A 27,437-nucleotide genomic window follows, 5' to 3' on the forward strand; every position below is an offset into this window, starting at 1 on the left:
AATCTTTCACTAAAAAGCTTGTATAATAATATTTATGTTTAATCAATCTGTGAAATGTGTCTCTAAATTACGTCGAAATTATCTTTTTAACTTTATTTTGCTGGTATACGATTGAACCTTAGAGAGCATTCTTGGTTTCAGCTTCTGGAGTTACGGCATACCATTATTGAAAGTATCTACTTCGCACGTCTGGACTTTTCCCATGCTTCATTACACAAACGAAGATTACCGGAAAACCGTGTAGCATAACATCAAGCTAAAAGCCTAGGTACGCTCTTACTAACGGACTGTCGTGCAGTAGTAGTATCGTCGGCGAATGCACATTCAGTGTTTTTTTTTCTGCAGACTCACGTTCGTCGGAGAACTCACTCATGAGATAGTCGCGGATCGAAGAGCGAGAGATTAAAAACCCAATGCAGCCGATTTAATTGTCGGAGTTGTGTTGCTACTCTCATGTTTCTATGCTCAGTAAGGATATTTTTAATTATTTTTATTAAAATATCAAATAAAATCTACGACAAAAGTCCGAACGCGCCTAATAGAAATACCAAAACCAAAGCTTTAAATTTCAACAGATCCTCTGAAACAAACTAGGCAACCAGCAGCAAGTGGTTCGCGACTCTCATCCCCGGCATGCGTCACTGCAGCTGCAGCAAACGAATAGACTTCGATGCGAGAGAAGCAGCATAGCAAACTTGAGCAAAAACCTCCAACTTTAACATGCTGCCGACGTCGTCGTTGCCGTCGTCGTCGTCGTCGTCGTGGTCGCCGTTGCTCTTGGATCACAAAAAAAAATCGAAAAGAGAAAGACTTTTTAGCATTACACTATTGAACGCAGCCGTCAGTTCTGGTGGGAACTTTGCAACGAGTGGTAACGGAACAATTCAAGCTCCGGCGGACTAAGGATTTCGTGCCTGCAGAGATATTCGACTAACAGCATAACTCGGGATCAATTCGACTGTATCTGAGCTCCGAAGTTCATTGGATTTATGATGCCTGGATAGGCGCAGTGGGAAAATAAAGTGTGCTACGAATTCGTGAAGAAAGGATATGTCAGTGATAATTAGAGTGCGCTTGTACGAAATTTGCTAAAAGTGTTTCCCAGATGGATATCATTCATCCTGGATGTTGAGTTGTCCGAAAGAGTTTTTTTTTTTGAGAAAGTGATAATCGAATTGTACGATAAGTCGAAGGAGAAAACCTTAACAGTGGAAAACAAGTGTCCAGTCTGTGCGATCAAATTTTCCAGTTCAATCCAGTGAATAGTGCTTCCTAGTGCCAACCAAACATGGGACGATTGATCCTGTTCGTGTGCTTCCTGATAACAGGTGTGTTGTCGCAAGGATTCCTGCAGCCGCCACCCTTCAGACCGGTGAGTATCGGGCAGCCACTTGATGTGTGGTATTGGTACTTTCTCCTTTTTCGAAGACGATAATGATGATGCCTGGGTTCGATGGGACGGACAGGGGCAGTGGCAGCGGCGGCCGCACGGCAGCTCGGTGTTGCGTTGTCCAATCGCTAGGTCTAAAACCGGTCCTTCCGGATAAGAAGCAACCAAGCGACCAATCAGTTGTTGAAATGAAACCGAAATTTATTCACGGAACCGATGAAACCCTGCTGGTAGAAAAAAACGAAGAGATGGGCAGGTAGAAGTAACGACGAAGATGGCGCTAGTGCAAAAAAAAACCTTTTACACAAAATATATGCGACAGTGCGGTTCAACCGATATCCGCCTTCGGAAACGGTGCGTGAAGTTGAATAGTTAAATAACGGTTGTGTGTTTTTTGGTGAAGTGGTGCCAAACTTAGTTTTCAAGATGTAAAAAAGTGTATTCTGAACACATTTTAAAGTTTCAAAGCAATAGTTTCATAAAGTTCGCTTTCGAACATTGAAACATGTCAACCACGTTGATACACAATTTTCAATCTCAATTTTTTAGACAAATTTCGTGCTTTTTTTAGTCAACAACAAATTAAACTTTTTCGTTTGATGAAATACTGAATTTCAGATATAAATATTGGCCTAAGTATTCTGATACCTGATTTGCAGTTAAATTCACATGTGACTAAATTCATAAAAACCTGTTTTAATTTACCTAGTGGTGTAATGATGCCTTTCTCATATCAATCATGCTATCATATATAATACTGTGGTATTTTTTAAGATAATTTTCTTCGATTCTTGAAAGAATAACCGAAATCGGTTTGTATGACCGTCTGATAAAACCTATAAAATTTCAATACACTTTACCCTATGTTTCGGGATCGAGAAGTCGGATTCGGATGAAATTTAAGAATTCCGTATGGGACCACAGGACCTTTCATTTGAACCTAAGTTTGTGAAAATCGGTCTCGCCATCTATGAGAAAATCTAGAAAACATATTTTCATTTCTATGCACATTTTACCCCATAACTCCGAAACCAGAAGTCAGATCAAAACGAAATTCAGGAATTTTGTATAGGACCACAAGACCTTTCATATGAATCTAAGTTTGTAAAGCCATCTCCGAGAAAAGTTAGTGAAAAAGAACGTTACATACACACACAGACATTTTGCATACTCGACGAACTAATGGTATATGAAACTCCAGGCCTCGGTTCTAAAGTCGGTTTTCACAGTGTTTGCATAAACTTTCTATATGTGAGAAAGCAAAACGTAATTCGTCAAATAACTGAACAAATAAACTTAACTGACTTAAATTTTTTCTAAACGTCCAATCCATCCCTTCAAGCAGATACCTTGGATACCTGGATTAGCGATAAATTTCGGATGTTCCTAAGCTGCTTGTACCACTAAGTAAAACAAAAACATACTTCACTTCATGGCTTACATCACGGGTAGAAGTGATTTACAAACCAATAGCAAGTTTGTATTATCGAAATCAAACATCTCAATGGTAGAAATTAACATAATTTATTTTGAAATAACAGTGAAAATATCAAAAATCATAACAAAGTCTGCTTGAGAAAATAGCAACATGATATAAAATTCTGTCGTTGTAATATCAAAGCAAGAATAAAATATTTATAGAGGGAGAATTTTTCAGTTGTTTGATATTCTATAAGATTTAATAACTAATTTTGATGCTAGACAGATATTGCACAGTTACTTTATATTTTCTTCTATTAAATATCAAGAAAATATAAAGTAAAGCTATGACAGCACAGAAACATCAAGACAAGATATGACGGTAAAAGTTCTTATTATTATAATCTTGCTTTGCTATTTGCATCTACCCGGAGTAGAACCGTAAAGTTTTCATCTGATGTCTCTGACTGGAAATACAATTTTTTAAATTTATTTTTAATTGTAATATGAGTTAAAATTAAATTATTAGAATTTAAATTTGGTGTTCAGTAAAAAGTGATGACTTTTTAGCCCTATGATACACCTAATTGGGTTGTTATCATTAAGACATCGTTTGTTTCCGCCCCGGGTTAGCGGTTCAATGCATAGGACGCTGGTCTTACAAGTCAGCTTTCGTATGTTCGAGCCCCGACCTGGAAGGATTCTTAGTGTCAGTAGGATCCATAGTACTAGCCATGCAATGATTCTGTACGCTAAGAATCGGCTGCGAAGTCTGTTGAAACAGAAAGGCCAAATTCCACGAAAGGAATGTAATGCCAAGACTTGCTTGACTTTGCTTTGCTTTTGTTTCCGTAATTCTGTGATCTTCGTGTAGAAAAAATTGTAAACCTACTTGTAGTGTGTAAAATTGATCAGATTTATTTCATGTAGCACAAAAACTAGTTACTTGCTCTAAATCAGTTACCTCAGGTTTAGCATTAAAAGTATTGTAGGAAAACATTTCGATATAACATATAGGGATTAACCTTGTTTGTACTAGGACACATAACCAACTTCATTATCTTTACGTTTTGTCGATGTATTCGTACTAAACCATTCACAACCACAGCAAAATTCAGCGATTTTTTGCCGAATTTACAACAGCTAATCGTTTAGTAATCAGTTTGGTAATTGTATTGACTACTGAACGTTTGATAATAAAATTTTTATTCAACTATCAAATAACTACCGTAAAGTTCTATAAATTTAAATTAAATTAAATTGCATTTTTCGAATTTGGATGCTTTATACAGTAACGAGTGAAAAAATGTTCAGGCCAGTTTTGTGTAATAGAAATCTATGGAGGCAGCCGGTGCTGTTTTTAATACAATATTTCGGAAGCTGACTTCATGTTTCGGTTGACCAGAATTTTGAGAGCCCTCCAGCATATTGCACAATTCTTCGAATCCACCAAACATTTCCTTTGAGCGGGTCACAAGTGGGCTTTGTGTTACGAAATTATCTTCTGCCCTTAAATATACAAAAAGCTTTAAGTAATTATAATATTTATTTATAATTTAGTTTAAAATGTTTTTATGCATGTGCGGAAATAAAAGGTATTTAAAAACTCCGCCCGATGGCATTTTAGTACACCTCCTGACCTTCACTGTGAATTTTTATCAAACCTATTCTTTTGTAATTCCTACATAAAAATTGAGCTATGACATTTGTTGACATTTCATCCAATTTCATTATTCTTAGCGGAACTGAAGAAAAAACTTTTATTTTGTCAATTTAATGATAAAAAATTTGAAACTAAAAATTTAGATTGTCATCGCAAAACGTGCTTAATCTACCTAGCAGTGAGATGATACCTTTTTTTATTAATCCGCATGTGTTTTTTGCATAAATATTCTTCGGTGTTTCCGTTCTCGTGACATTATTTTAATGACCGTCGATTTAAGCGGCAATTTGAGATTTTAATCACTCATTACTCTGTAATATCGAAACTGCAAATCGAACGAATTTGAATTAAAAAGTGTGAAAATCGATTGAACATTACATGATACGTCGAAGTAATTTCCACTTTAGCGTTTACGGTAATTTAAGGTACTTCCAGGGCCGGTTTGAATTTTAAAAATTCATCATTCTGCAATTCCAGAATCGGAAGTCAGAATTGGATAATATTAAATAATTTCGTCTTCGTAGATCTGGCTTTTTTTTAGAAAACGATTGAGCTTTGAGAAACAATTCGATACTGGAACCGGAATTCGAAAATTGGTGTAGCCGAAGTCAGATAAATTCAGTAGCTGTTTAGTTTACATTTGTTTCAGAATGTTTGAAAATCAGTATAAATCTGTGTAAAGTATCTGTGAGAAATCGTAGTACGAATTAAATCCGAATCGAAAACTGAATACCACTAAAACTGAAATAAGTTTATTTGGTTATCGACTATCCAAATCTGTAAACCCGATAAACCTGATTAATTTATGTGAAATAGACATTTTTATACTAATCACTCTTTATCTCCGAAACCGGAAGTTGGATCTGACTGAAAAACAAGATGTTTTATAGAATCTTAAAACTTTTCATTTGAATCTTAGATGATTCTTAGATTTCATTTGAATCTTAGATCGGTTCAGCCATCTACGAGAAAAATGAGTTACACAGTTTTAATTTCGTTTCACATATCATCATGTAGTTCTGGAACCAAAGGTCGGAACCAAATATAATTCAGGAACCTTGTTTGGGAGTATACGACTTTTCATATGAATCTGAGTTTGTAGAAAACGGTTGAGTCATCTCCGAAAAAAATTGAGTGAAATTATTTGTCACACACGCATTTGCTGATCTCGACGAACTGATTCGAATGGTATATGGCTGTTATGTTCTTCCAGCATTTATTGCTGTAAGTAGTTTAAAACAATTTAATTATGGAATTGCTTTCAACTCGAAAATTCTGCCATCATCTGGTTTACATATGTCATATTCGAACGAATATGTTGCCAAAAACGAACCGTGCTAAAATCGGTCCGAGGCGAAATATCATGCTGTACACAGTATTTTGGGTACTTAGAAACAAATGTATGTAACAGTATAAAAAATCGTTTATGTTACTCCCAAGTATTTCTTTGCCAGACAGCGCACAAAACTTCTACTGCTGGAATAGGGGAAAACAAAACACAAAAACATCTATATCTCCGTTAAAAATGGACGGATTTTAACAATCTATGGCTTGTATGATAGGTATTACAGTGCGAAATCTGAAGTCAGAAAATATATTCGGTTTTCAAGGTCAATTGTGACAGATACTGTCAAATTTTGACATAAAACTTCGAATAACTCAAAAAGTAAACATCCGATCTCAAAACCATTCAATAGCGTTCAGGGTAACGGGGAGACCTTTCATTTGCGACTAGTTTGATCAAAATCGGTCTAGCCATCTCTGAGATCTCGACCTCTTAGTTGACAACACACATACAGACACACACACATACACACACGGACATTTGCTCAGTTCGTCGAGCTGAATCGATTGGTATATGACATTCGGCCCTCCGGGCCTCGGAAAATTTTTCCAAAGTTTGAGCAAATTCTATGCCTATTTTTTTATATTTATAAAATAAAGGTAAAAATTACCAAAAAATTGGTTAACAGCACAATTTTTTTTAAATGATCCTCATAATTACCTAAAGCAAAGTATTCAACGTTTCTGGGATATATATTATTGAAAATTTTCAAGGGATTTCTGCTTAGTCCCTTTCGAAAAGTAATAAGGGTAGAGTTAAAATGCAAACTGATGATGAAAATTGCTTCGTTGGGCCATAAATAACGATTATTCAAAATTTAAGTCAAATCAATAAATACTAAAATAATATATCAAAAAAATCTACCATTTGCGGTGGAATTGTTCTTAATGATTATGTTTGTTCTTAGTTGAAACACAACAAAAAATAATAATTTTTTGTATAAAAATATTGATCGACGTCTTACCCTGAGGTGAGGCATCTCACCCGGATTTGCCCTTTTTATTTAGGTAAATATAAATATCAAGAACTAGTAGTAGGATTTTTTCGCTTTTAATAACAATAAGTTTAGTTCTGATTCAGTGATAGTTTTGAAGAAATATCGATTTTATAAAAGGTGTACCGTCTCACCTGGATTTATACCAGAAGATTTCAAGCATCTACCAGGTTTGAGATATTATACTGTTATACTGTTATACTGTTATAAGAAAAAATACTTCGTTAGGTGCGCAATTCGCAGATGTGGCAGAGAAGTACAAGCTACAATCAAAACCATGAATTCCCACCCCAAGCTGAAATTTTGTTCAATCATGATATTCTGAGTCTTGGGAGTTAATCACGAATTCAACAGAGAGTTTTAACATGAAATTACAAAAAATATAAACATCAGAATTCTAAACAAATCCCTACTGTTTATATTGAACGAAAAGCCTTCTTAGTTTGAACTAGTTTGTTAAAAATCTCCGAGCTCTTTTGTTTTGCTTTCCGTCCCATTGTCAGCGCTTGACCATGGCCACCACGCCGTATTGATACTCAAGATACTCCTCGCCGGAGCCGGAGGTTTTCCGATTGCTTTCGCATTCCATCCGACCTTGGAGGCGGACAAGCATCGAAATCGAAAGTAATCGAAATAAGTAATGTACTTGCGGCGGTGTATAAGCACTTTCCAACGAGATGCACGTCGAACCGATCGTCGATGATCGAACCATGGATGATCATGGATGAAGGGAGGAGTGTGCTGCCAGCTTATTTTTTTCTACCTCTTAAATGTTAATATTTTTTTTTCTCTGTCATCGATTGCTGTGAAGTGCAGTAGCATTTTGTTGTCGTTCATGGCAATCGTGAGAGATGAGATGCATGTCGCGGGATAAAAATGCGATGCTTTCGATGGGATGAGCCTGATGGTGATGAAATCCGTGACAATGCTTAGTTTCATTTTAGCCAATCTAGTCAATATGCAGTTGATCTTCACTATTTGAGATTTCAATAGATGAGCACTGCTGTAACAAACGTTTTGAACATTGATTCAATTACTAATCATTCTACTTGGTTGACAAATTCGAAGGGTACTGCAAAAGAAAGATTGTTTCTCTTTAATGCACCTTTTTTCAATTTAGTCAGTGAATGCGGTTCGAGTATCTTTACGGCCCACTCGGCTGATTCAATTCAATTACAGATCCAAGGCTGGTAAACTAAGATTAAGTGGCTACAAACGAGGGAAAGGAAACTGTTTCAACACTTAATTTTTTGTTGTATCTTACCTTCCATTTCGAATGTGTAATTTATTAATGTTGCCACTTACCTAGTTTTTTTTTTAATTTGTGTTCAAGAAAATTAACAATCTTTATGAGCAGTTCATGTGATGATCTAATAAGTAAAGTTTGACTGGAGATGAAAAATAGCAACATCTCGTGATAACGAGATTGATTTTGATTATTCCACACATCATGTTACATGGCAGGAAGCAATTCCATCGAGCCTACGAATACATGCGCATCAGGTGAGTGTGGATGTCGTTTCCGATTCTACTCGAGCATAAGCATCGAGATGTGTCTGAAGCTAGCACGCAAGGTTTACTTAGTTGGAATTGCTTAATTCAATGCATCACTGCATCATCATATGCAAGCCGATCGCGAATGCACTCATTACGGTAGATGATGACAGATGAATTGGAAAGGACCATCACGCTCACCTGAGTTCGTTGCAACTTGAGCAATCGGACTTGATGCGATGAGGCAATCATGTCGCAACATCTGATATTTCAAACGAGGTGCATTTTATTATAAGGCTTGCAGCCAGTAATTTGGGTTTTTCACCTCATTCCACTGGAGTTTGTTTGATTTGGATGAGTCACGAACAACTCCGCTATTCTGCACAAGCAAACTCTGCGACCTCGACTGGTGCACGTCCTCTTGTAAATTTCTCTTTTCTGCTTACGTAACTTTGGTGACGGCCTTCCCCGCCGCAAAAGTGGGTGAGATAATTCCCTCATCCACCTTCTTTTTCACCGCGGCATGCCGTTGGCACCGCGTCACCCCAGCCAATCGCGGCTAGAGATTTATTTCTCTCGTCACTGTCATATTGTCGTTTCTGTTATAAATCAACATCGCGAAACGATTACAATTCAACCGTATGAAAAATGTTTGACAATTTCGAGCGACACGAACGAACCGCATGGAAACTGGGAGGACAGCAAGCGGATTGTCGTGACGGCGTTTACGAAAATGAAAACGATATCCCGTACCATTACGGTCGGTGAGTCGAAGGAGAAGAAGAAAAAGAAGATGATACCTCCTCAACTGACTCGACGACGGAAGCAACAACGGGACTCAACGACTCGGAAAAACATCCAACCTACAGCTCACTGCATCCGAACGACACCGGCTAGCCTGGGAAGAACGAGTTGGAGATGGAGAAAATGCAAAAAAATAAAACCTTCGAAAAAACACCAGCAATCACACGATCATCAAAAGTGAAAACTATAAGACACGAGAAGACCTTAAAGGTCAAAAGAAAGAAGAAATGTTTTCGCCTGTTGCTTGTTTGGTATGCTGCCGGAGATGCTTATTTTGTTTGTCGTCGCTTCTCGGCGGCTGTGCATTTTATTATCACATAGCGTCCGTGTTGCCAGCATCTAGTCTAAAGAGAAATTGGTCATTTCCAATAACTGTGTGTCATTTGAAATTCCAGTAGCAATTGAAAAGCTGTTACTACCGAACAGGTTATAAAAGTGAATCAATGAATCTTTGAATATCAATGTTAGCGTTGAAACTCATGCCAACTTCATGCTGAATAGTTGGTGGATATTTAACATAAACTGAAAATCTTCGGAAACACGAAAATACTCAAGCTTGCTGAAAAATTATTATAAATCGTCGTAAATATAAAATTGAAATTTGTAAATAATGCGCGAAACTTTACCAAACTCTATTGTTATCACAAATCATGATCCAATAATTTAATAAAAATTAAAAAAAAATCAATTTAAACACAAACAGCTATAAGCGATTTCAACCATCCTATGAGGGTAGAGAATGCACGAGTAGAAGTGATTTGCAAACAAATAACAAATTTTGTTATTAAAACCAAGCATCTCAATGGTAGAAATTAACATTATTTAGTTTGAAATAAGCGTCAAAATATCATAAATCATAACAAAGACTGAATAAGAAAATAGAAACCAAACACAAGAAAAAGAAAAAAAATTTCAATTTCACTATGACAGCACAGAAATATCAAGACAGAATATGATGGTAAAGTTACCTGGGTGGTAAGCCCTTTTGAAATGTAAATTGAACGACCACGTGGTTAAAACTACTACACCCAAACCCCGTTTACGAACACTTTTTTTACGTTACCTCTTTTTACGTAACTCTTTTTACGAACCAAATCCAAAATAACGTAAACTTTTTTTACGAACCAACTTCGAAAAAGAGGTTTTTGCATCCAATGAAAACAATTACTACAATATGGGTAGTTTCGGAACGAGATTGATGAGTAGATGACGGAAAACGATGTTTGAGGTGGTTCGGAAATCCAAGATGGCGATTTCCGGTTTATCGATATTCCTTGAAAACCTTTACAATGTGGGTATTTTCGGAACGGGATTGATGAGTAGATGACGAAAAACGATGTTTGAGGTGATTCGGAAATCCAAGATGGCGACTTCCGGTTTGACGATATTCCTTAAAAACCCTTACAATGTGGGTATTTTCGGAACGGGATTGATGAGTAGATGACGGAAAACGATGTTTGAAGTGGTTCGGAAATCCAAGATGGTGACTTCCGGTTTGTCGATATTCGTTAAAAGCCTTTACAATGTGGGTATTTGTGGGTATTTTCGGAACGGGATTGATGAGTAGATGACGGAAAACGATGTTTGAAGTGGTTCGAAAATCCAAGATGGCGACTTCCGGTTTGTCGATATTCGTTCAAAACCTTTACAATGTGGGTATTTTCGGAAAGGGATTGATGAGTAGATGACGGGAAACGATGTTTGAAGTAGTTCGGAAATCCAAGATGGCATCTTCCGGTTCTTTGATATTGCTTAAAAACATTTACAATATGGGTATTTTCGGGACGGGTTTGATGAGTATATACCGGAAAATTATATTTAAAAGCGTGAGTTCAATTATATCGGTATTCGTTGACGATCATTACGATATGATTATATATCGTTTAAAAAAAAGTTATACTTCTGACAAAGGTGTTTCCTGCTAATCATTATTGTTTGAATATTATACTATATTTTCAAAATGACCATAACAAGTAGACGTCTGAACAGCTATAATAATTTTATATTGTTATAGTTATATTGTATGCTTTCAATATTTTATTGAACAACTGGAAGTCTCAATCTAAAATTTAGAAGCAACCATAAACATTCTAATTTGGTTTCAAATCAATGACTGTTTTCTCATTTTTTTTATTTTCAGTGTTACACTTATAATTTCAGTTGTTTTAGTGTACGTGATAAAATCGAAAAAAGTACTGTTACTCTCATCACGACACATTTGTTTTTATTTAAACTTGTCAAAATCTCATGTCAACTGGCCCGTCGGAATATGATTTAACATTTTGTAAGCCATTGAGAAAAAGGGATATCGTTTGACTCGTGTGGTAAGAGTCAGTTAGACAACTGAATTTCTAATATTTATGAGCAATTCCAAAAATAAATAGCAGATAAACTGGCAGGATCGACTTTCTCCGAATCGGATGAAACAATGTACACCACTTCAGTATGGCAATCTCTTCTTCCTGATAATGGAACCTTTTCGACTCAATATTAATTTTTAGAATGTCGAAATTTAAAACCGTAACTAACCACTTCAAACATCATTTTCCGTCATCTACTCATCAATTCCGGTTCGAAAATACCCACATTGTAAGGGTTTTTAGGAATATTGATAAACCGGAAGTCGCCATCTTGAATTTCCAAACCACTTCAAACATCGTTTTCCGTTAACTACTCATGAATTCCGTTCCGAAAATACCCACATTGTACCGGAAGTCGCCATCTTGCCGAACTACTTCAGACATCGCTTTCCGTCAACTACTCATTAATTCCGGTTCGAAAATACCTACATTGTAAAGGTTTTTAAGGAGTATCGACAAACCGGAAGTCGCCATCTTGTATTCAAAACTACTTCAAACATCGTTTTCCGTCATCTACTCATCAATCCTGTTCCGAAAATACCCACATTATAAGGGTTTTTAAGAAATATTGATAAACCGGAAATCGCCATCTTGGATTTCCAAACCGCTTCAAACATCGTTTTCCGTCATCTACTCATCAATCGCGTTCCGAAAATACCCACATTGTAAGGGTTTTTAAGGAATATTGATAAACCGGAAGTCGCCATCTTGGATTTCCAAACCACTTCAAACATCGTTTTCCGCCAACTACTCATCAGTCCCGTTCCGAAAATACCCACATAGAACAGTGGTTCAAAAGTGCAATTTCACGCTCTTAATTGATAACTCATAGAAACGTGGTTTTTGAGGTACAGTATCTTCAGCAAAGTTGCTCAGAATGATAGACACCAGCTTTTGGCAAATTTTATTTATGTGATTAATCCCCTTAAAAGTGAGTTAAAAAATTATTTTTGCTCAGGGCCAACATAGGGGCTAAGTTACTTCGGCAAAGTTGTGCAGAAAGTTATTTCAAACAAATTTTCTGAAGGTACTATTCCCGTAACTTGAGTGTAATTTATGATATAATGTATTTTCTGAAAAGGGTGTCCTAAAACCAGTTTTTGTACGAAAACACATATATTTTCAATTTATATGAGTTTTTCATGTTTTATAAAGTTTTTCATCATTAAAAACCACACAACTTTCTCATACATACTATACTGCTATCATTTCAAGTTAATGAAATAGAGCCATTTTTCATGATTTTTTTAACAAAATTCCAACTTGTCTATCATCAAAAGGATCAGAAAGGTGCAGATGAGATTACTCACACATTGAACTACGTCAAAAGAGCTTTCATACCGTGGTTGAATTACTCGTCTGCGATCGTCTGCAGGCGAGATATGTTCTTTGCAAATATCATTGTCCTTGACATTTACAATGATAAGGTTCATTGTATGTCAGATCAGATTTCAGTATATATTCGTTACCATGGTAACTCTCACAATAAATGATTTTTATGGACATCGAAGTCTACATATAGAAAAGTTAAGTAATAATTACAGACGTTTTTTTTAAAATAGCTGTCCGACGTTTTCTAAATGTTAGATAAGAAGTCACGACTTTGAAAAAAGGCAATAAATTACGTTATGTCAATTTTTGGTAAGTTTTTTTTTAGAAAAGCTCTGCGGATAAATATCCTCTATTCATCAATTCTTTCTGCGCCTTTTGATGATAGACAAGTTGGAATTTTGTTAAAAAAAATCATGAAAAATGGCTCTATTTCATTAACCTGAAATGATAGCAGCATAGTATGTATGAGAAAGTTTTGTGGTTTTTAATGATGAAAAACTTTATATAACATGAAAAACTCATATAAAATATATGTGTTTGCGTACAAAAACTGGTTTTTGGACACCCTTTTCAGAAAATACACTATATCATGAATTACACTCAAGTTACGGGAATAGTACCTTCAGAAAATTTGTTTGAAATAACTTTCTGCACAACTTTGCTGAAGTAACTTAGCCCCTATGTTGGCCATGAGCAAAAATAATTTTTCTATCTCACTTTTAGGGGGATTAATCACATAAATAAAATTTGCCAAAAGCTGGTGTCTATCATTCTGAGCAGCTTTGCTGAAGATACTGTACCTCAAAAACCACATTTCTATGAGTTATCAATTAAGAGCGTGAGATTACACTTTTGAACCACTGTGCATTGTAAGGATGTTTAAGGAATATCGATAAACCGGAAGTCGCCATCTTGGATTTTGAACCGACCCCAAACATCATTTTCTTGCACCCACTTATCACATCCGTTCCGAAAATGGTCATGTGATTGGGGGTTTCCACATTCATTACACAAAACTTTTTTTTACGAAGTAAATTCCAAATAACGTAAACTTTTTTCACGAACCAAATCCCAAATAACTTTTTTTACGAACTACCTCCATTTACGAACCCCCGTTTTGTTCGTAAATGGAGGTTTCGGTGTATCTCTTCTAACTGACTAAAGCTATCGATTCGGTGTTGATACAATTTAAACAACAGCACGGTGCAGAGTGCTTTACCAAATTACCAAACGACATGATCAATATCAACAACTTTCACACAAAGCACAATGATTAGTTTCGGATAGTCCAATTCGAAGGAGATGTGCATTTAACGTTTAGTGATTGGACATGAGCCTGGACATTACACGAATGAAGTCCCTACTCACATCCAGCTCCCTAGATCATATCGATATTTTAGGAATAATTCAGTGCATCCACCGACCCAGGTCATCTTTATCCCAAGAAGCATCTCCTATTCTCCGAATTCCACGCGCTAAAACTAACTACGGTTTCAATGAACCAGTCTCCAGTATGTGTCGCTTATTCAACAGTTGTTCTAACGAGTTCGATCTTCATTTACCTCGAAATACTGTCAAAAACCTATTTATTGGGTTCTTTTCCAGCTAACTTTATTAGTTTTACTATTCGAATACCGTTTAAACATACATGACTACATTAGCGTTGAAGTTTTTGATTAGGTTAGTGATAGCCCAAGATAAGATAAGATGATTGTCACCTGTCAGATTAGGATTTGTCTGGAACCGTTAACATTTTATTTTCATTCAACCCCCATTCCGTCTCTCACTAATTAGATCTACATGCTGATTTCAACCCCGTCATTCGTTTTCGCTCGTTTAGCATCCCCTCCACCAACCCTTGTTTTCAATTTACCCAACCACTTTTCTCCTCTCTCTCACCTTCTAAGTAAGAGTACTAATACTGCTATACTTGGTGTCATCAACTAGTTATAGTGTTATAAACTTAGTTTTAACTGTTAGTTTTAATTGTAGTGTTAGGCCTAAATGTATCTGTTGGATCATTGTAATCTGTTGATACAAATGATGAGGAGGTTTTATGCCTGTTGGAGTGAGAGATTGATAAATTTCATCTCCACCGGGCTTTTCCCTGCTCCAAATAAATAAATAAATAAATAAATAAAAGCATGCCAGCTGGTAAGTGTTCTTTGGCGAGACGCTCTATAGAATTCGTTGAAAGCAATATGACTCACATGACATTTGTCGGATTGCGATTTTATATGGAAGTGCTCTTGAGCAAACAAAAAATAAATATCCATACTTAATGGTCTCTTCCACAAAATAATTCATGAATCGCAAAAAAAATCAATGATCTCCGAAACATGATTGAGAGTGTAGAGTTAATAATAATATATTTTCGACTGACAGAAAAGAGCAGCTATTACATATGCTTTCTCTTGCGTGATGAAATACATGACGTGGCATCTCACCCGGATTTACCCTACGGCATACGTTTTGTCGTGATTTTATAATAGTAATTTGCTTGTCGTAGCGATTGGGCACTGTTTTTGCTTTGTAAATCTTCAAATGCTGTCTATACTTTGTTCTAAATTTCTAATTTATCATTGAACATTTATTTCAAATGTACGCTTATCGTTCACATCTATGTTGTGGTTCTTCTAATCAAATTAAATTCAAAGACAAAATTTATTAAGAAACACTGTGCACCGGACCCGGACTTTTTCAAGGGGACCAGAAATTCAAACATTAGAAATTGTTTTTTTATTCTTCATAATAAATTTAACATGTGATTTATTTTGTTAAGTTAATGTATCCAAAAATCTTTAAATTTAACGATAGAGTCATACAGTTTAACGACCAATATGATAGTAAACAATCGCATACTTGATCTGTGCTTTGTTAGTCTTGAGCTCATAACTCATGAAATACTCAGAGTATGAAGTGGAGCGAAGAAATGTAGAAAAATTCTCTCGCGGTTCATGCATTGAGAGACTCGAGTTGTATACAATATAGATAGCACTATAGCAGCTTCTGTCAATTTTTCGGCAATCACCAACACTGGTTATAACAGTTCGGCTGAAAAGTTCGTATCGTTTAATAGAAACACACATTTTTTTGCCAAAATTCGTTTTTATTATTCAACATAATTGCCATTAGAGGCGATACAGTGATTATAGCGATCTTCCAACTTTTCGATACCATTTTTGTAGTACGATTTGTCCTTTGCCTCAAAATAGGCCTCAGTTTCAGCGATTACCTCTTCATTGCTTCTAAATTTTTTACCAGCGAGCATTCTCTTGAGGTCTGAGAACAGGAAAAAGTCACTGGGGCCAAATCTGGAGAATACGGTGGATGAGGGAGCAATTCGAAGCCCAATTCGTTCAATTTCAGCATGGGTTTTCGTTGTTGTTTTTGATCGATTGTGAGCTCACGCGGCACCCATTTTGCACAAAGCTTTCTCATATCCAAATATGCGTGAATAATATGTCCAACACGTTCCTTTGATATCTTTAGGGTGTCAGCTATCTCGATCAACTTCACTTTACGGTCATTGAAAATCATTTTGTGGATTTTTTTCACGTTTTCATCGGTTCACAGCCTGTTTTGGACGTCCACTGCGTTCATCGTCTTCGGTGCTCATATGACCAGTACGAAATTTTGCAAACCACTTACGAATTGTTGCTTCGTACGGTGCAGAGTCTGGATAACACTCATCAAGCCATTTTTTGGTATCGGCGGCACTTTTTTTCATCAAAAAGTAGTGTTTCATCAACACACGAAATTCCTTTTTTTTTTCTTTTTTTTCACAATAACAAAAGTAGCTACACTCAAAATGCAATATCTCACAAACTAATAATCAGACAGCTGTCAAATTTATACACGTATGTTTTGAAGGTTGGTACTAACTGAAAATGGTATGGATTTAATTCTAGTGGCGCCCTCTCATAGAAACGATACGAACTTTTCAGCCGATCTGTTATGTACTCAAAAACCATCAATCTAAAAGTTTAATTGCTTTCTTAGAAAGTCTGCTCCAATTCTCCGTCGATTTTTCATTCAAATAAAAATCACCCTTAGATTCGTCCTAAGCATCCGCTCGACACTCTTCATCCCCCGGCTGACCACCATATTCTGCGAAATGAACTCGATCTTTGTGAAGTCACCAAAGTTTTTGCTCCCCCCTTTCCTCATATCTTCAACATCTTTGTTGTTAATTACCAAGATCTTTTGCCGCTTTTAACTTTCGACCGTTTTTCACAAACCTAGATTCAAATGCTTCCATGTCTCGTGGTCCCATGCACAGTTCTTGGATTTTATCCGGATCCGACAGCCGGTTCCGGAATAACAGTGCACTAACTTTTCTTAGAGTTAACGGAACCGACTTTCAACGGAAATAGCTTAACCTCTTGAATTTTATCCTACTACAACTTCCGGTTCAGAACTACAAAGTGACCAGTGAAAAAAAATTATTTAATAGGATTTTTTTTTTCGAAAACATGAAATTCCCTTGAAAATTATTCCTTAATTTCTCTAGTTCTTGTTGGCAGGTGAACAAATATTCTCATTTCACCGGTCCGCATTTTCCGGTTCCGGAAGTACCGGAAATAGTAATTGGAACTCTCCTAAATTTCTCAGAGATGGTGAGGCCGATTGTCACAAATTCATTCTCAAACTTATCACACAGAATTTTAATCAGGTTTAAATTCCATCCGGATCCGACTTTCGGTTCCAACACTGTTAAAAATTTCATAAAGTCAGTGACGATGCAAATAACATAAAAACTCAAATATAAATAACATAAACACTCAGATTTTTTAATTAGAAGTATTATTCAAAAAAAAACTTAAGCACGACGATGCGAATAACGAAAACACTGATTACAAATTGAGAAAGTTGTACTATTTCATACCCAAATGAACATTATATTTTATTATTCACGATTTTTTTAAGAATCCCGTAGTAATATTTATGAAAATATGAGTAATATGGGAAAGGCATGGTTGCATCACTTGGTGGATTCAAATAGGTTATTAATATACCTTTCGAATCTGAATGCCACCCGCAGGAAAAAAATACTCCGGCTACTTGCGTGATAGCAGCTATCCAGTAATTCAACGAACATTTCTGCAAACATAGAAGGTCAAGTTCCACCCCTCTCCTCTCCATCGAAGCATGATTCAATCAGTGAATCTGAGTACATACATCAACCAGGCGAGTAATTTCTATCTACCGTTCCGCTCGACTGCACCTACGAGATGCCACTTTTCCCATGCAGTTAGTTAGGACCCGTTCAGCGGAAAATTTTATTTCACTTGCACTCAGTTGTCGGCTAACCGCAATTTTCGTTTAGCTAAACAACGCTTCTTCAACGCTGATGAACGGTGGGGATACAATGAACACGCTCGCTACGGTCCGGATGCATCTTCGGAACGAATCAACTCCCCCGTACCGAAGCTACCCCAATGGGATGGTTTTTTTCTTCGCTACTTCAACCAAAGCTTTCATTGCTCGTCGTTTGGCATTTTGCAACATGCCAACGAAAAGCCTTATTTCTCTGTGTTTGATGCCAAACGCTAGGCTCGAACACATTTGCAGCTAAATTATTGATTTGCACACGGAACCACCAACGATCGCAATACAACTAAAATATTAGTTGTTTTTCGGAATTCGATTGGATAAAATTTTGTATAAATAATCTATTGCTACTTTTTTCAAAACTTTTTTTTTGTTCTGGTGGTTAAAACAAGAAAAATCTAATTGAATTTTCCATGCTGGCCGTTGAGCGAAAACAACCAAGTGCCATATAGTATATCGACGAGATCACAAAATGTCTGTGTGTGTATGTGTCAAATAATGTCACTCAATTTTCTCAGGGTTGGCTAACCCACTTTTCACATACTTAGATTCGAATGAAAATTTTTATGGACATATACAAAGTTCCTGAATTTCATTTGGATCGGACTTTCAGTTCCGGAATTGCAAGGTAGGGTAACAGAGGTATTTTGGTCCACTTTAGGATTGATTTTATATCGGCTCACTTTGCAAAACACAAATATCATATTAACCTAACTCGGCTATTAATTACTCCAAATTCAGGGGTGAATTTTACAAGCGCAATGTTTAATATCATACATTACACTGATCGCAATCCGTTATTCCAATTTTTTCTAACAACATTGACGATCTTACAGAATCTGAATGTAAAAATAAAAAAATATTTACGATATTTTTCCTGAATCTGATTGTAACGACATGGCAGAAAATTCTTCTAAAATCCTAAAATTAAAATTGTAACAGAAATTACACTGAACAGTATTCGGACTAGAAGCGGACTCAAGGAGAATGCTCAATATATTCAGACTAGAATATGAACATGTGGTATTAAGATGTACTTATAAGAAAACTAAAGAGTGGTTGTTCTTCGAGTCCACTGATCTTTTATATTGCAAATTAAACTACATACAGGTACAAATGTAACCGTGTTCGCGAACCATTAAAAACAATAATGTATGAATCCAGTGAAGCTGCAAAACTAATGGCAACTTTCGATGTAAAAACAAAATAAGGAACTCTGCCAACACAATTAAAATTGTAATAGAAATTACACAGTCGCGGCGGAGTATTCAAGAGGACACAAATATTCGGGTTGCCGGCGGATGAAGAAGATCCAGAAATTCAAAACGAAAGCAGCAGAGTTGGATGAAGTGATTACTAAAATGATAGAGCAATTTGCTAAGCCTGATTGCACTAGGAATGAAAAAGTCGTTTGTTGTCAGTCTTACCAAACTCGTGGTCAAAGGAGGAAATAGCCACCCAATTCGGAGGCAAGAGAATTCACGGACGAAAAAAATCCAAGAAACAAACGGGACGCAGCATGAACAAAACGATAGAAAACGATGTGCTTCAATATTTCAACAGCGTTGACGTCAGTAGAGTAATGCCGGGATCAAGAGATTGCGTCACAGTCAAAATGAATGGTACGTGTGAACGCAAACAAAAACGATTGCTTTATTCAGCATTGAAAGAAATTTATTTGGGTTATAAGGAGGAATTTCCAGATCGAAATATTGGATTTAGTATAATTGCAGCATTAAGACCAAAACATTGCAAGTTGCATGGAAGTTCTGGTTCACATAACATATGTGTTTGCACAATCCATGAGAATGTTTCATTAATGATTCATGCTGTTGAAAAATATTTCAAATATGATGACAGTGAAATAGTGGAATTAAATGGTACATAAATAGTGCAACATTGAATATATTCCGCTAAAAATAGTGCCAAAATTAAAATTGTAATAGAAATTACACTGAACAATATTCGGACTAGAAACTGACTCAAGAAGACAACATATTCAGACTAGAATATGAACTGAAAGAAAATTAAAGAATGCAAAACTATTGAGTATATTCCGCTAACAGCTCAGATGCCAAAATTAAAATTGTAATAGAAATTACACTGAACAATATTCGGACTAGAAACTGACTCAAGAAGAATACTCAATATATTCAGACTAGAATATGAACATCTTGGTATTAAAATGCACTAAAAAAATTGAAGAATGCAAAACTATTGAGTATATTCCGCTAACAGCTCAGATGCCAAAATTAAAATTGTAATAGAAATTACACTGAACAGTATTCGGACTAGAAACTGACTCAAGAAGAATACTCAATACTGACTAGAATATGAACATCTTGGTATTAAAATGCACTTTAAAAAATTGAAGAATGCAAAACTATTGAGTATATTCCGCTAACAGCTTAGATGCCAAAATTAAAATTGTAATAGAAATTACACTGAACAGTATTCTGACTAGAAACTGACTCAAGAAGAATACTCAATATATTCAGACTAGAATATGAACATCTTGGTATTAAAATGCACTAAAAAAATTTAAGAATGCAAAACTATTGAGTATATTCCGCTAACAGCTTAGATGCCAAAATTAAAATTGTAATAGAAATTACACTGAACAGTATTCGGACTAGAAACTGACTCAACAATATTCGGACTAGAAACTGACTCAAGAAGACAATATATTCAGACTAGAATATGAACTGAAAGAAAATTAAAGAATGCAAAACTATTGAATACATTCCGCTAACAGCTCAGATGCCAAAATTAAAATTGTAATAGAAATTACACTGAACAGTATTCGGACTAGAAACTGACTCAAGAAGACAATATATTCAGACTAGAATATGAACTAAGAGAAAATTAAAGAATGCAAAACTATTGAATACATTCCGCTAACAGCTCAGATGGCAAAATTAAAATTGTAATAGAAATTACACTGAACAATATTCGGACTAGAAACTGACTCAAGAAGACAATATATTCAGACTAGAATATGAACTGAAAGAAAATTAAAGAATGCAAAACTATTGAATACATTCCGCTAACAGCTCAGATGCCAAAATTAAAATTGTAATAGAAATTACACTGAACAATATTCGGACTAGAAACTGACTCAAGAAGACAATATATTCAGACTAGAATATGAACTAAGAGAAAATTAAAGAATGCAAAACTATTGAATACATTCCGCTAACAGCTCAGATGGCAAAATTAAAATTGTAATAGAAATTACACTGAACAATATTCGGACTAGAAACTGACTCAAGAAGACAATATATTCAGACTAGAATATGAACTGAAAGAAAATTAAAGAATGCAAAACTATTGAATACATTCCGCTAACAGCTCAGATGCCAAAATTAAAATTGTAATAGAAATTACACTGAACAGTATTCGGACTAGAAACTGACTCAGGAAGACAATATATTCAGACTAGAATATGAACTGAAAGAAAATTAAAGAATGCAAAACTATTGAATACATTCCGCTAACAGCTCAGATGCCAAAATTAAAATTGTAATAGAAATTACACTGAACAATATTCGGACTAGAAACTGACTCAAGAAGACAATATATTCAGACTAGAATATGAACTAAGAGAAAATTAAAGAATGCAAAACTATTGAATACATTCCGCTAACAGCTCAGATGGCAAAATTAAAATTGTAATAGAAATTACACTGAACAATATTCGGACTAGAAACTGACTCAAGAAGACAATATATTCAGACTAGAATATGAACTGAAAGAAAATTAAAGAATGCAAAACTATTGAATACATTCCGCTAACAGCTCAGATGCCAAAATTAAAATTGTAATAGAAATTACACTGAACAATATTCGGACTAGAAACTGACTCAAGAAGACAATATATTCAGACTAGAATATGAACTAAGAGAAAATTAAAGAATGCAAAACTATTGAATACATTCCGCTAACAGCTCAGATGGCAAAATTAAAATTGTAATAGAAATTACACTGAACAATATTCGGACTAGAAACTGACTCAAGAAGACAATATATTCAGACTAAAATATGAACTGAAAGAAAATTAAAGAATGCAAAACTATTGAATACATTCCGCTAACAGCTCAGATGCCAAAATTAAAATTGTAATAGAAATTACACTGAACAATATTCGGACTAGAAACTGACTCAAGAAGACAATATATTCAGACTAGAATATGAACTAAGAGAAAATTAAAGAATGCAAAACTATTGAATACATTCCGCTAACAGCTCAGATGGCAAAATTAAAATTGTAATAGAAATTACACTGAACAATATTCGGACTAGAAACTGACTCAAGAAGACAATATATTCAGACTAGAATATGAACTGAAAGAAAATTAAAGAATGCAAAACTATTGAATACATTCCGCTAACAGCTCAGATGCCAAAATTAAAATTGTAATAGAAATTACACTGAACAATATTCGGACTAGAAACTGACTCAAGAAGACAATATATTCAGACTAGAATATGAACTAAGAGAAAATTAAAGAATGCAAAACTATTGAATACATTCCGCTAACAGCTCAGATGGCAAAATTAAAATTGTAATAGAAATTACACTGAACAATATTCGGACTAGAAACTGACTCAAGAAGACAATATATTCAGACTAAAATATGAACTGAAAGAAAATTAAAGAATGCAAAACTATTGAATACATTCCGCTAACAGCTCAGATGCCAAAATTAAAATTGTAATAGAAATTACACTGAACAATATTCGGACTAGAAACTGACTCAAGAAGACAATATATTCAGACTAGAATATGAACTAAGAGAAAATTAAAGAATGCAAAACTATTGAATACATTCCGCTAACAGCTCAGATGGCAAAATTAAAATTGTAATAGAAATTACACTGAACAATATTCGGACTAGAAACTGACTCAAGAAGACAATATATTCAGACTAGAATATGAACTGAAAGAAAATTAAAGAATGCAAAACTATTGAATACATTCCGCTAACAGCTCAGATGCCAAAATTAAAATTGTAATAGAAATTACACTGAACAATATTCGGACTAGAAACTGACTCAAGAAGACAATATATTCAGACTAGAATATGAACTAAGAGAAAATTAAAGAATGCAAAACTATTGAATACATTCCGCTAACAGCTCAGATGGCAAAATTAAAATTGTAATAGAAATTACACTGAACAATATTCTGACTAGAAACTGACTCAAGAAGACAATATATTCAGACTAAAATATGAACTGAAAGAAAATTAAAGAATGCAAAACTATTGAATACATTCCGCTAACAGCTCAGATGGCAAAATTAAAATTGTAATAGAAATTACACTGAACAATATTCGGACTAGAAACTGACTCAAGAAGACAATATATTCAGACTAGAATATGAACTGAAAGAAAATTAAAGAATGCAAAACTATTGAATACATTCCGCTAACAGCTCAGATGCCAAAATTAAAATTGTAATAGAAATTACACTGAACAGTATTCGGACTAGAAACTGACTCAGGAAGACAATATATTCAGACTAGAATATGAACTGAAAGAAAATTAAATAATGCAAAACTATTGAAAACATTCCACTAACAGCTCAGATGCCAAAATTAAAATTGTAATAGAAATTACACTGAACAGTATTCGGACTAGAAACTGACTCAAGAAGAATACTCAATATATTCAGACTAGGATATGAACATCTTGGTATTAAAATGCACTGAAAGAAAACTAAAGAATGATTGTTCGTTGAGTCCACAGATCTTTTATATCGCAAATTAAATTACATACAGGTACAAATGTTACTACCTATGTTATACGTGTTCTCGAACCACTAAAAACGTGTCACAAAAATATGATTCCAGGCAGGCTTCATTGAAGTGTAATGACTTTGTGAAAGTTTAATAACGTGACAGTGAAATAGTGGAATTAAATGGTACATATATAATGCAACTATTGAATATATTCCACTAAAAATAGTACCAAAATTAAAATTGTAATAGAAATTACACTGAACAGTATTCGGACTAGAACTGACTTTGTGAAAGTTTAATAACGTGACAGTGAAACAGTGGAATTAAATGGTACATATATAATGCAACTATTGAATATATTCCACTAAAATAGAGCCAAAATTAAAATTGTAACAGAAATTACACTGAACAATATTCGGACTAGAAACTGACTCAAGAAGACAATATATTCAGACTAGAATATGAACTGAAAGAAAATTAAAGAATGCAAAACTATTGAATATATTCCGCTAACAGCTCAGATGCCAAAATTAAAATTGTAATAGAAATTACACTGAACAGTATTCGGACTAGAAACTGACTCAAGAAGAATACTCAATATATTCAGACTAGAAAATGAACATCTTGGTATTAAAATGCACTAAAAAAATTTAAGAATGCAAAACTATTGAGTATATTCCGCTAACAGCTTAGATGCCAAAATTAAAATTGTAATAGAAATTACACTGAACAGTATTCGGACTAGAAACTGACTCAACAATATTCGGACTAGAAACTGACTCAAGAAGACAATATATTCAGACTAGAATATGAACTGAAAGAAAATTAAAGAATGCAAAACTATTGAATACATTCCGCTAACAGCTCAGATGCCAAAATTAAAATTGTAATAGAAATTACACTGACCAGTATTCGGACTAGAAACTGACTCAAGAAGAATACTCAATATATTCAGACTAGAATATGAACATCTTGGTATTAAAATGCACTAAAAAAATTGAAGAATGCAAAACTAATGAGTATATTCCGCTAACAGCTCAGATGCCAAAATTAAAATTGTAATAGAAATTACACTGAACAGTATTCGGACTAGAAACTGACTCAAGAAGACAATATATTCAAACTAGAATATGAACTAAGAGAAAATTAAAGAATGCAAAACTATTGAATACATTCCGCTAACAGCTCAGATGGCAAAATTAAAATTGTAATAGAAATTACACTGAACAATATTCGGACTAGAAACTGACTCAAGAAGACAATATATTCAGACTAGAATATGAACTGAAAGAAAATTAAAGAATGCAAAACTATTGAATACATTCCGCTAACAGCTCAGATGCCAAAATTAAAATTGTAATAGAAATTACACTGAACAATATTCGGACTAGAAACTGACTCAAGAAGACAATATATTCAGACTAGAATATGAACTAAGAGAAAATTAAAGAATGCAAAACTATTGAATACATTCCGCTAACAGCTCAGATGGCAAAATTAAAATTGTAATAGAAATTACACTGAACAATATTCGGACTAGAAACTGACTCAAGAAGACAATATATTCAGACTAGAATATGAACTGAAAGAAAATTAAAGAATGCAAAACTATTGAATACATTCCGCTAACAGCTCAGATGCCAAAATTAAAATTGTAATAGAAATTACACTGAACAATATTCGGACTAGAAACTGACTCAAGAAGACAATATATTCAGACTAGAATATGAACTAAGAGAAAATTAAAGAATGCAAAACTATTGAATACATTCCGCTAACAGCTCAGATGGCAAAATTAAAATTGTAATAGAAATTACACTGAACAATATTCGGACTAGAAACTGACTCAAGAAGACAATATATTCAGACTAGAATATGAACTGAAAGAAAATTAAAGAATGCAAAACTATTGAATACATTCCGCTAACAGCTCAGATGCCAAAATTAAAATTGTAATAGAAATTACACTGAACAGTATTCGGACTAGAAACTGACTCAGGAAGACAATATATTCAGACTAGAATATGAACTGAAAGAAAATTAAATAATGCAAAACTATTGAATACATTCCGCTAACAGCTCAGATGCCAAAATTAAAATTGTAATAGAAATTACACTGAAAAATATTCGGACTAGAAACTGACTCAAGAAGAATACTCAATATATTCAGACTAGAATATGAACATCTTGGTATTAAAATGTACTAAAAAACTGAAGAATGCAAAACTATTGAGTATATTCCACTAACAGCTCAGATGCCAAAATTAAAATTGTAATAGAAATTACACTGAACAGAATTCGGACTAGAAACTGACTCAAGAAGAATACTCAATATATTCAGACTAGGATATGAACATCTTGGTATTAAAATGCACTGAAAGAAAACTAAAGAATGATTGTTCTTTGAGTCCACAGATCTTTTATATCACAAATTAAATTACATACAGGTACTACCTATGTAATACGTGTTCTCGAACCACTAAAAACGTGTCACAAAAATATGATTCCAGGCAGGCTTCATTAAAGTGTAATGACTTTGTGAAAGTTTAATAACGTGACAGTGAAATAGTGGAATTAAATGGTACATATATTGTAATAGAAATTACACTGAACAGTATTCGGACTAGAAACTGACTCAAGAAGAATACTCAATATATTCAGACTAGAATATGAACATCTTGGTATTAAAATGCACTAAAAGAAAACTAAAGAATGATTTTTCTTTGAGTCCACAGATCTTTTTTATCACAAATTAAATTACATACAGGTACAAATGTTACTACCTATGTAATACGTGTTCTCGAACCACTAAAAACGTGTCACAAAAATATGATTCCAGGCAGGCTTCATTAAAGTGTAATGACTTTGTGAAAGTGTAATAACGTGATAGTGAAATAGTGGAATTAAATGGTACATATATAATGCAACTATTGAATATATTCCACTAAAAATAGTGCCAAAATTAAAATTGTAATAGAAATTACACTGAACAGTATTCGGACTAGAAACTGACTCAAGAAGAATACTCAATATATTCAGACTAGAATATGAACATCTTGGTATTAAAATGCACTAAAAGAAAACTAAAAAATGATTTTTCTTTGAGTCCACAGATCTTTTATATTGCAAATTAAATTACATACAGGTACAAATGTAACTACCTATGTTATACGTGTTCTCGAACCACTAAAAACGTGTCAAAAAAATATGGTTCCAGGCAGGCTTCATTAAAGTGTAATGACTTTGTGAAAGTGTAATAACGTGATAGTGAAATAGTGGAATTAAATGGTACATATATAATGCAACTATTGAATATATTCCACTAAAAATAGTGCCAAAATTAAAATTGTAATTGAAATTACACTGAACAGTATTCGGACTAGAAACTGACTCAAGAAGAATACTCAATATATTCAGACTAGAATATGAACATCTTGGTATTAAAATGCACTAAAAGAAACCTAAAGAATGATTTTTCTTTGAGTCCACAGATCTTTTATATTGCAAATTAAATAACATACAGGTACAAATGTTACTACCTATGTTATACGTGTTCTC

At 34.4% G+C, this 27,437-nt stretch overlaps 1 protein-coding gene across 1 annotated transcript in view; it reads left to right on the forward strand.

Annotated features, from left to right (window-relative positions):
- Nucleotides 1-857: 857 nt before the first annotated feature.
- Nucleotides 858-27,437, forward strand: part of LOC131427565 (putative mediator of RNA polymerase II transcription subunit 26) — a 167,291-nt gene continuing 140,711 nt past the window's right edge. Inside the window, exon 1 of the mRNA XM_058590877.1 lies at nt 858-1,372. Coding sequence (XP_058446860.1) covers nt 1,289-1,372 — 84 coding nt within the window. The 5' untranslated portion in view covers nt 858-1,288. The remainder of the gene's footprint in view (nt 1,373-27,437) is intronic.

The sequence above is a fragment of the Malaya genurostris genome, chromosome 2 (genome assembly GCF_030247185.1).
Source record: "Malaya genurostris strain Urasoe2022 chromosome 2, Malgen_1.1, whole genome shotgun sequence".
Classification (NCBI taxonomy): Eukaryota; Metazoa; Arthropoda; class Insecta; order Diptera; family Culicidae; genus Malaya; species Malaya genurostris.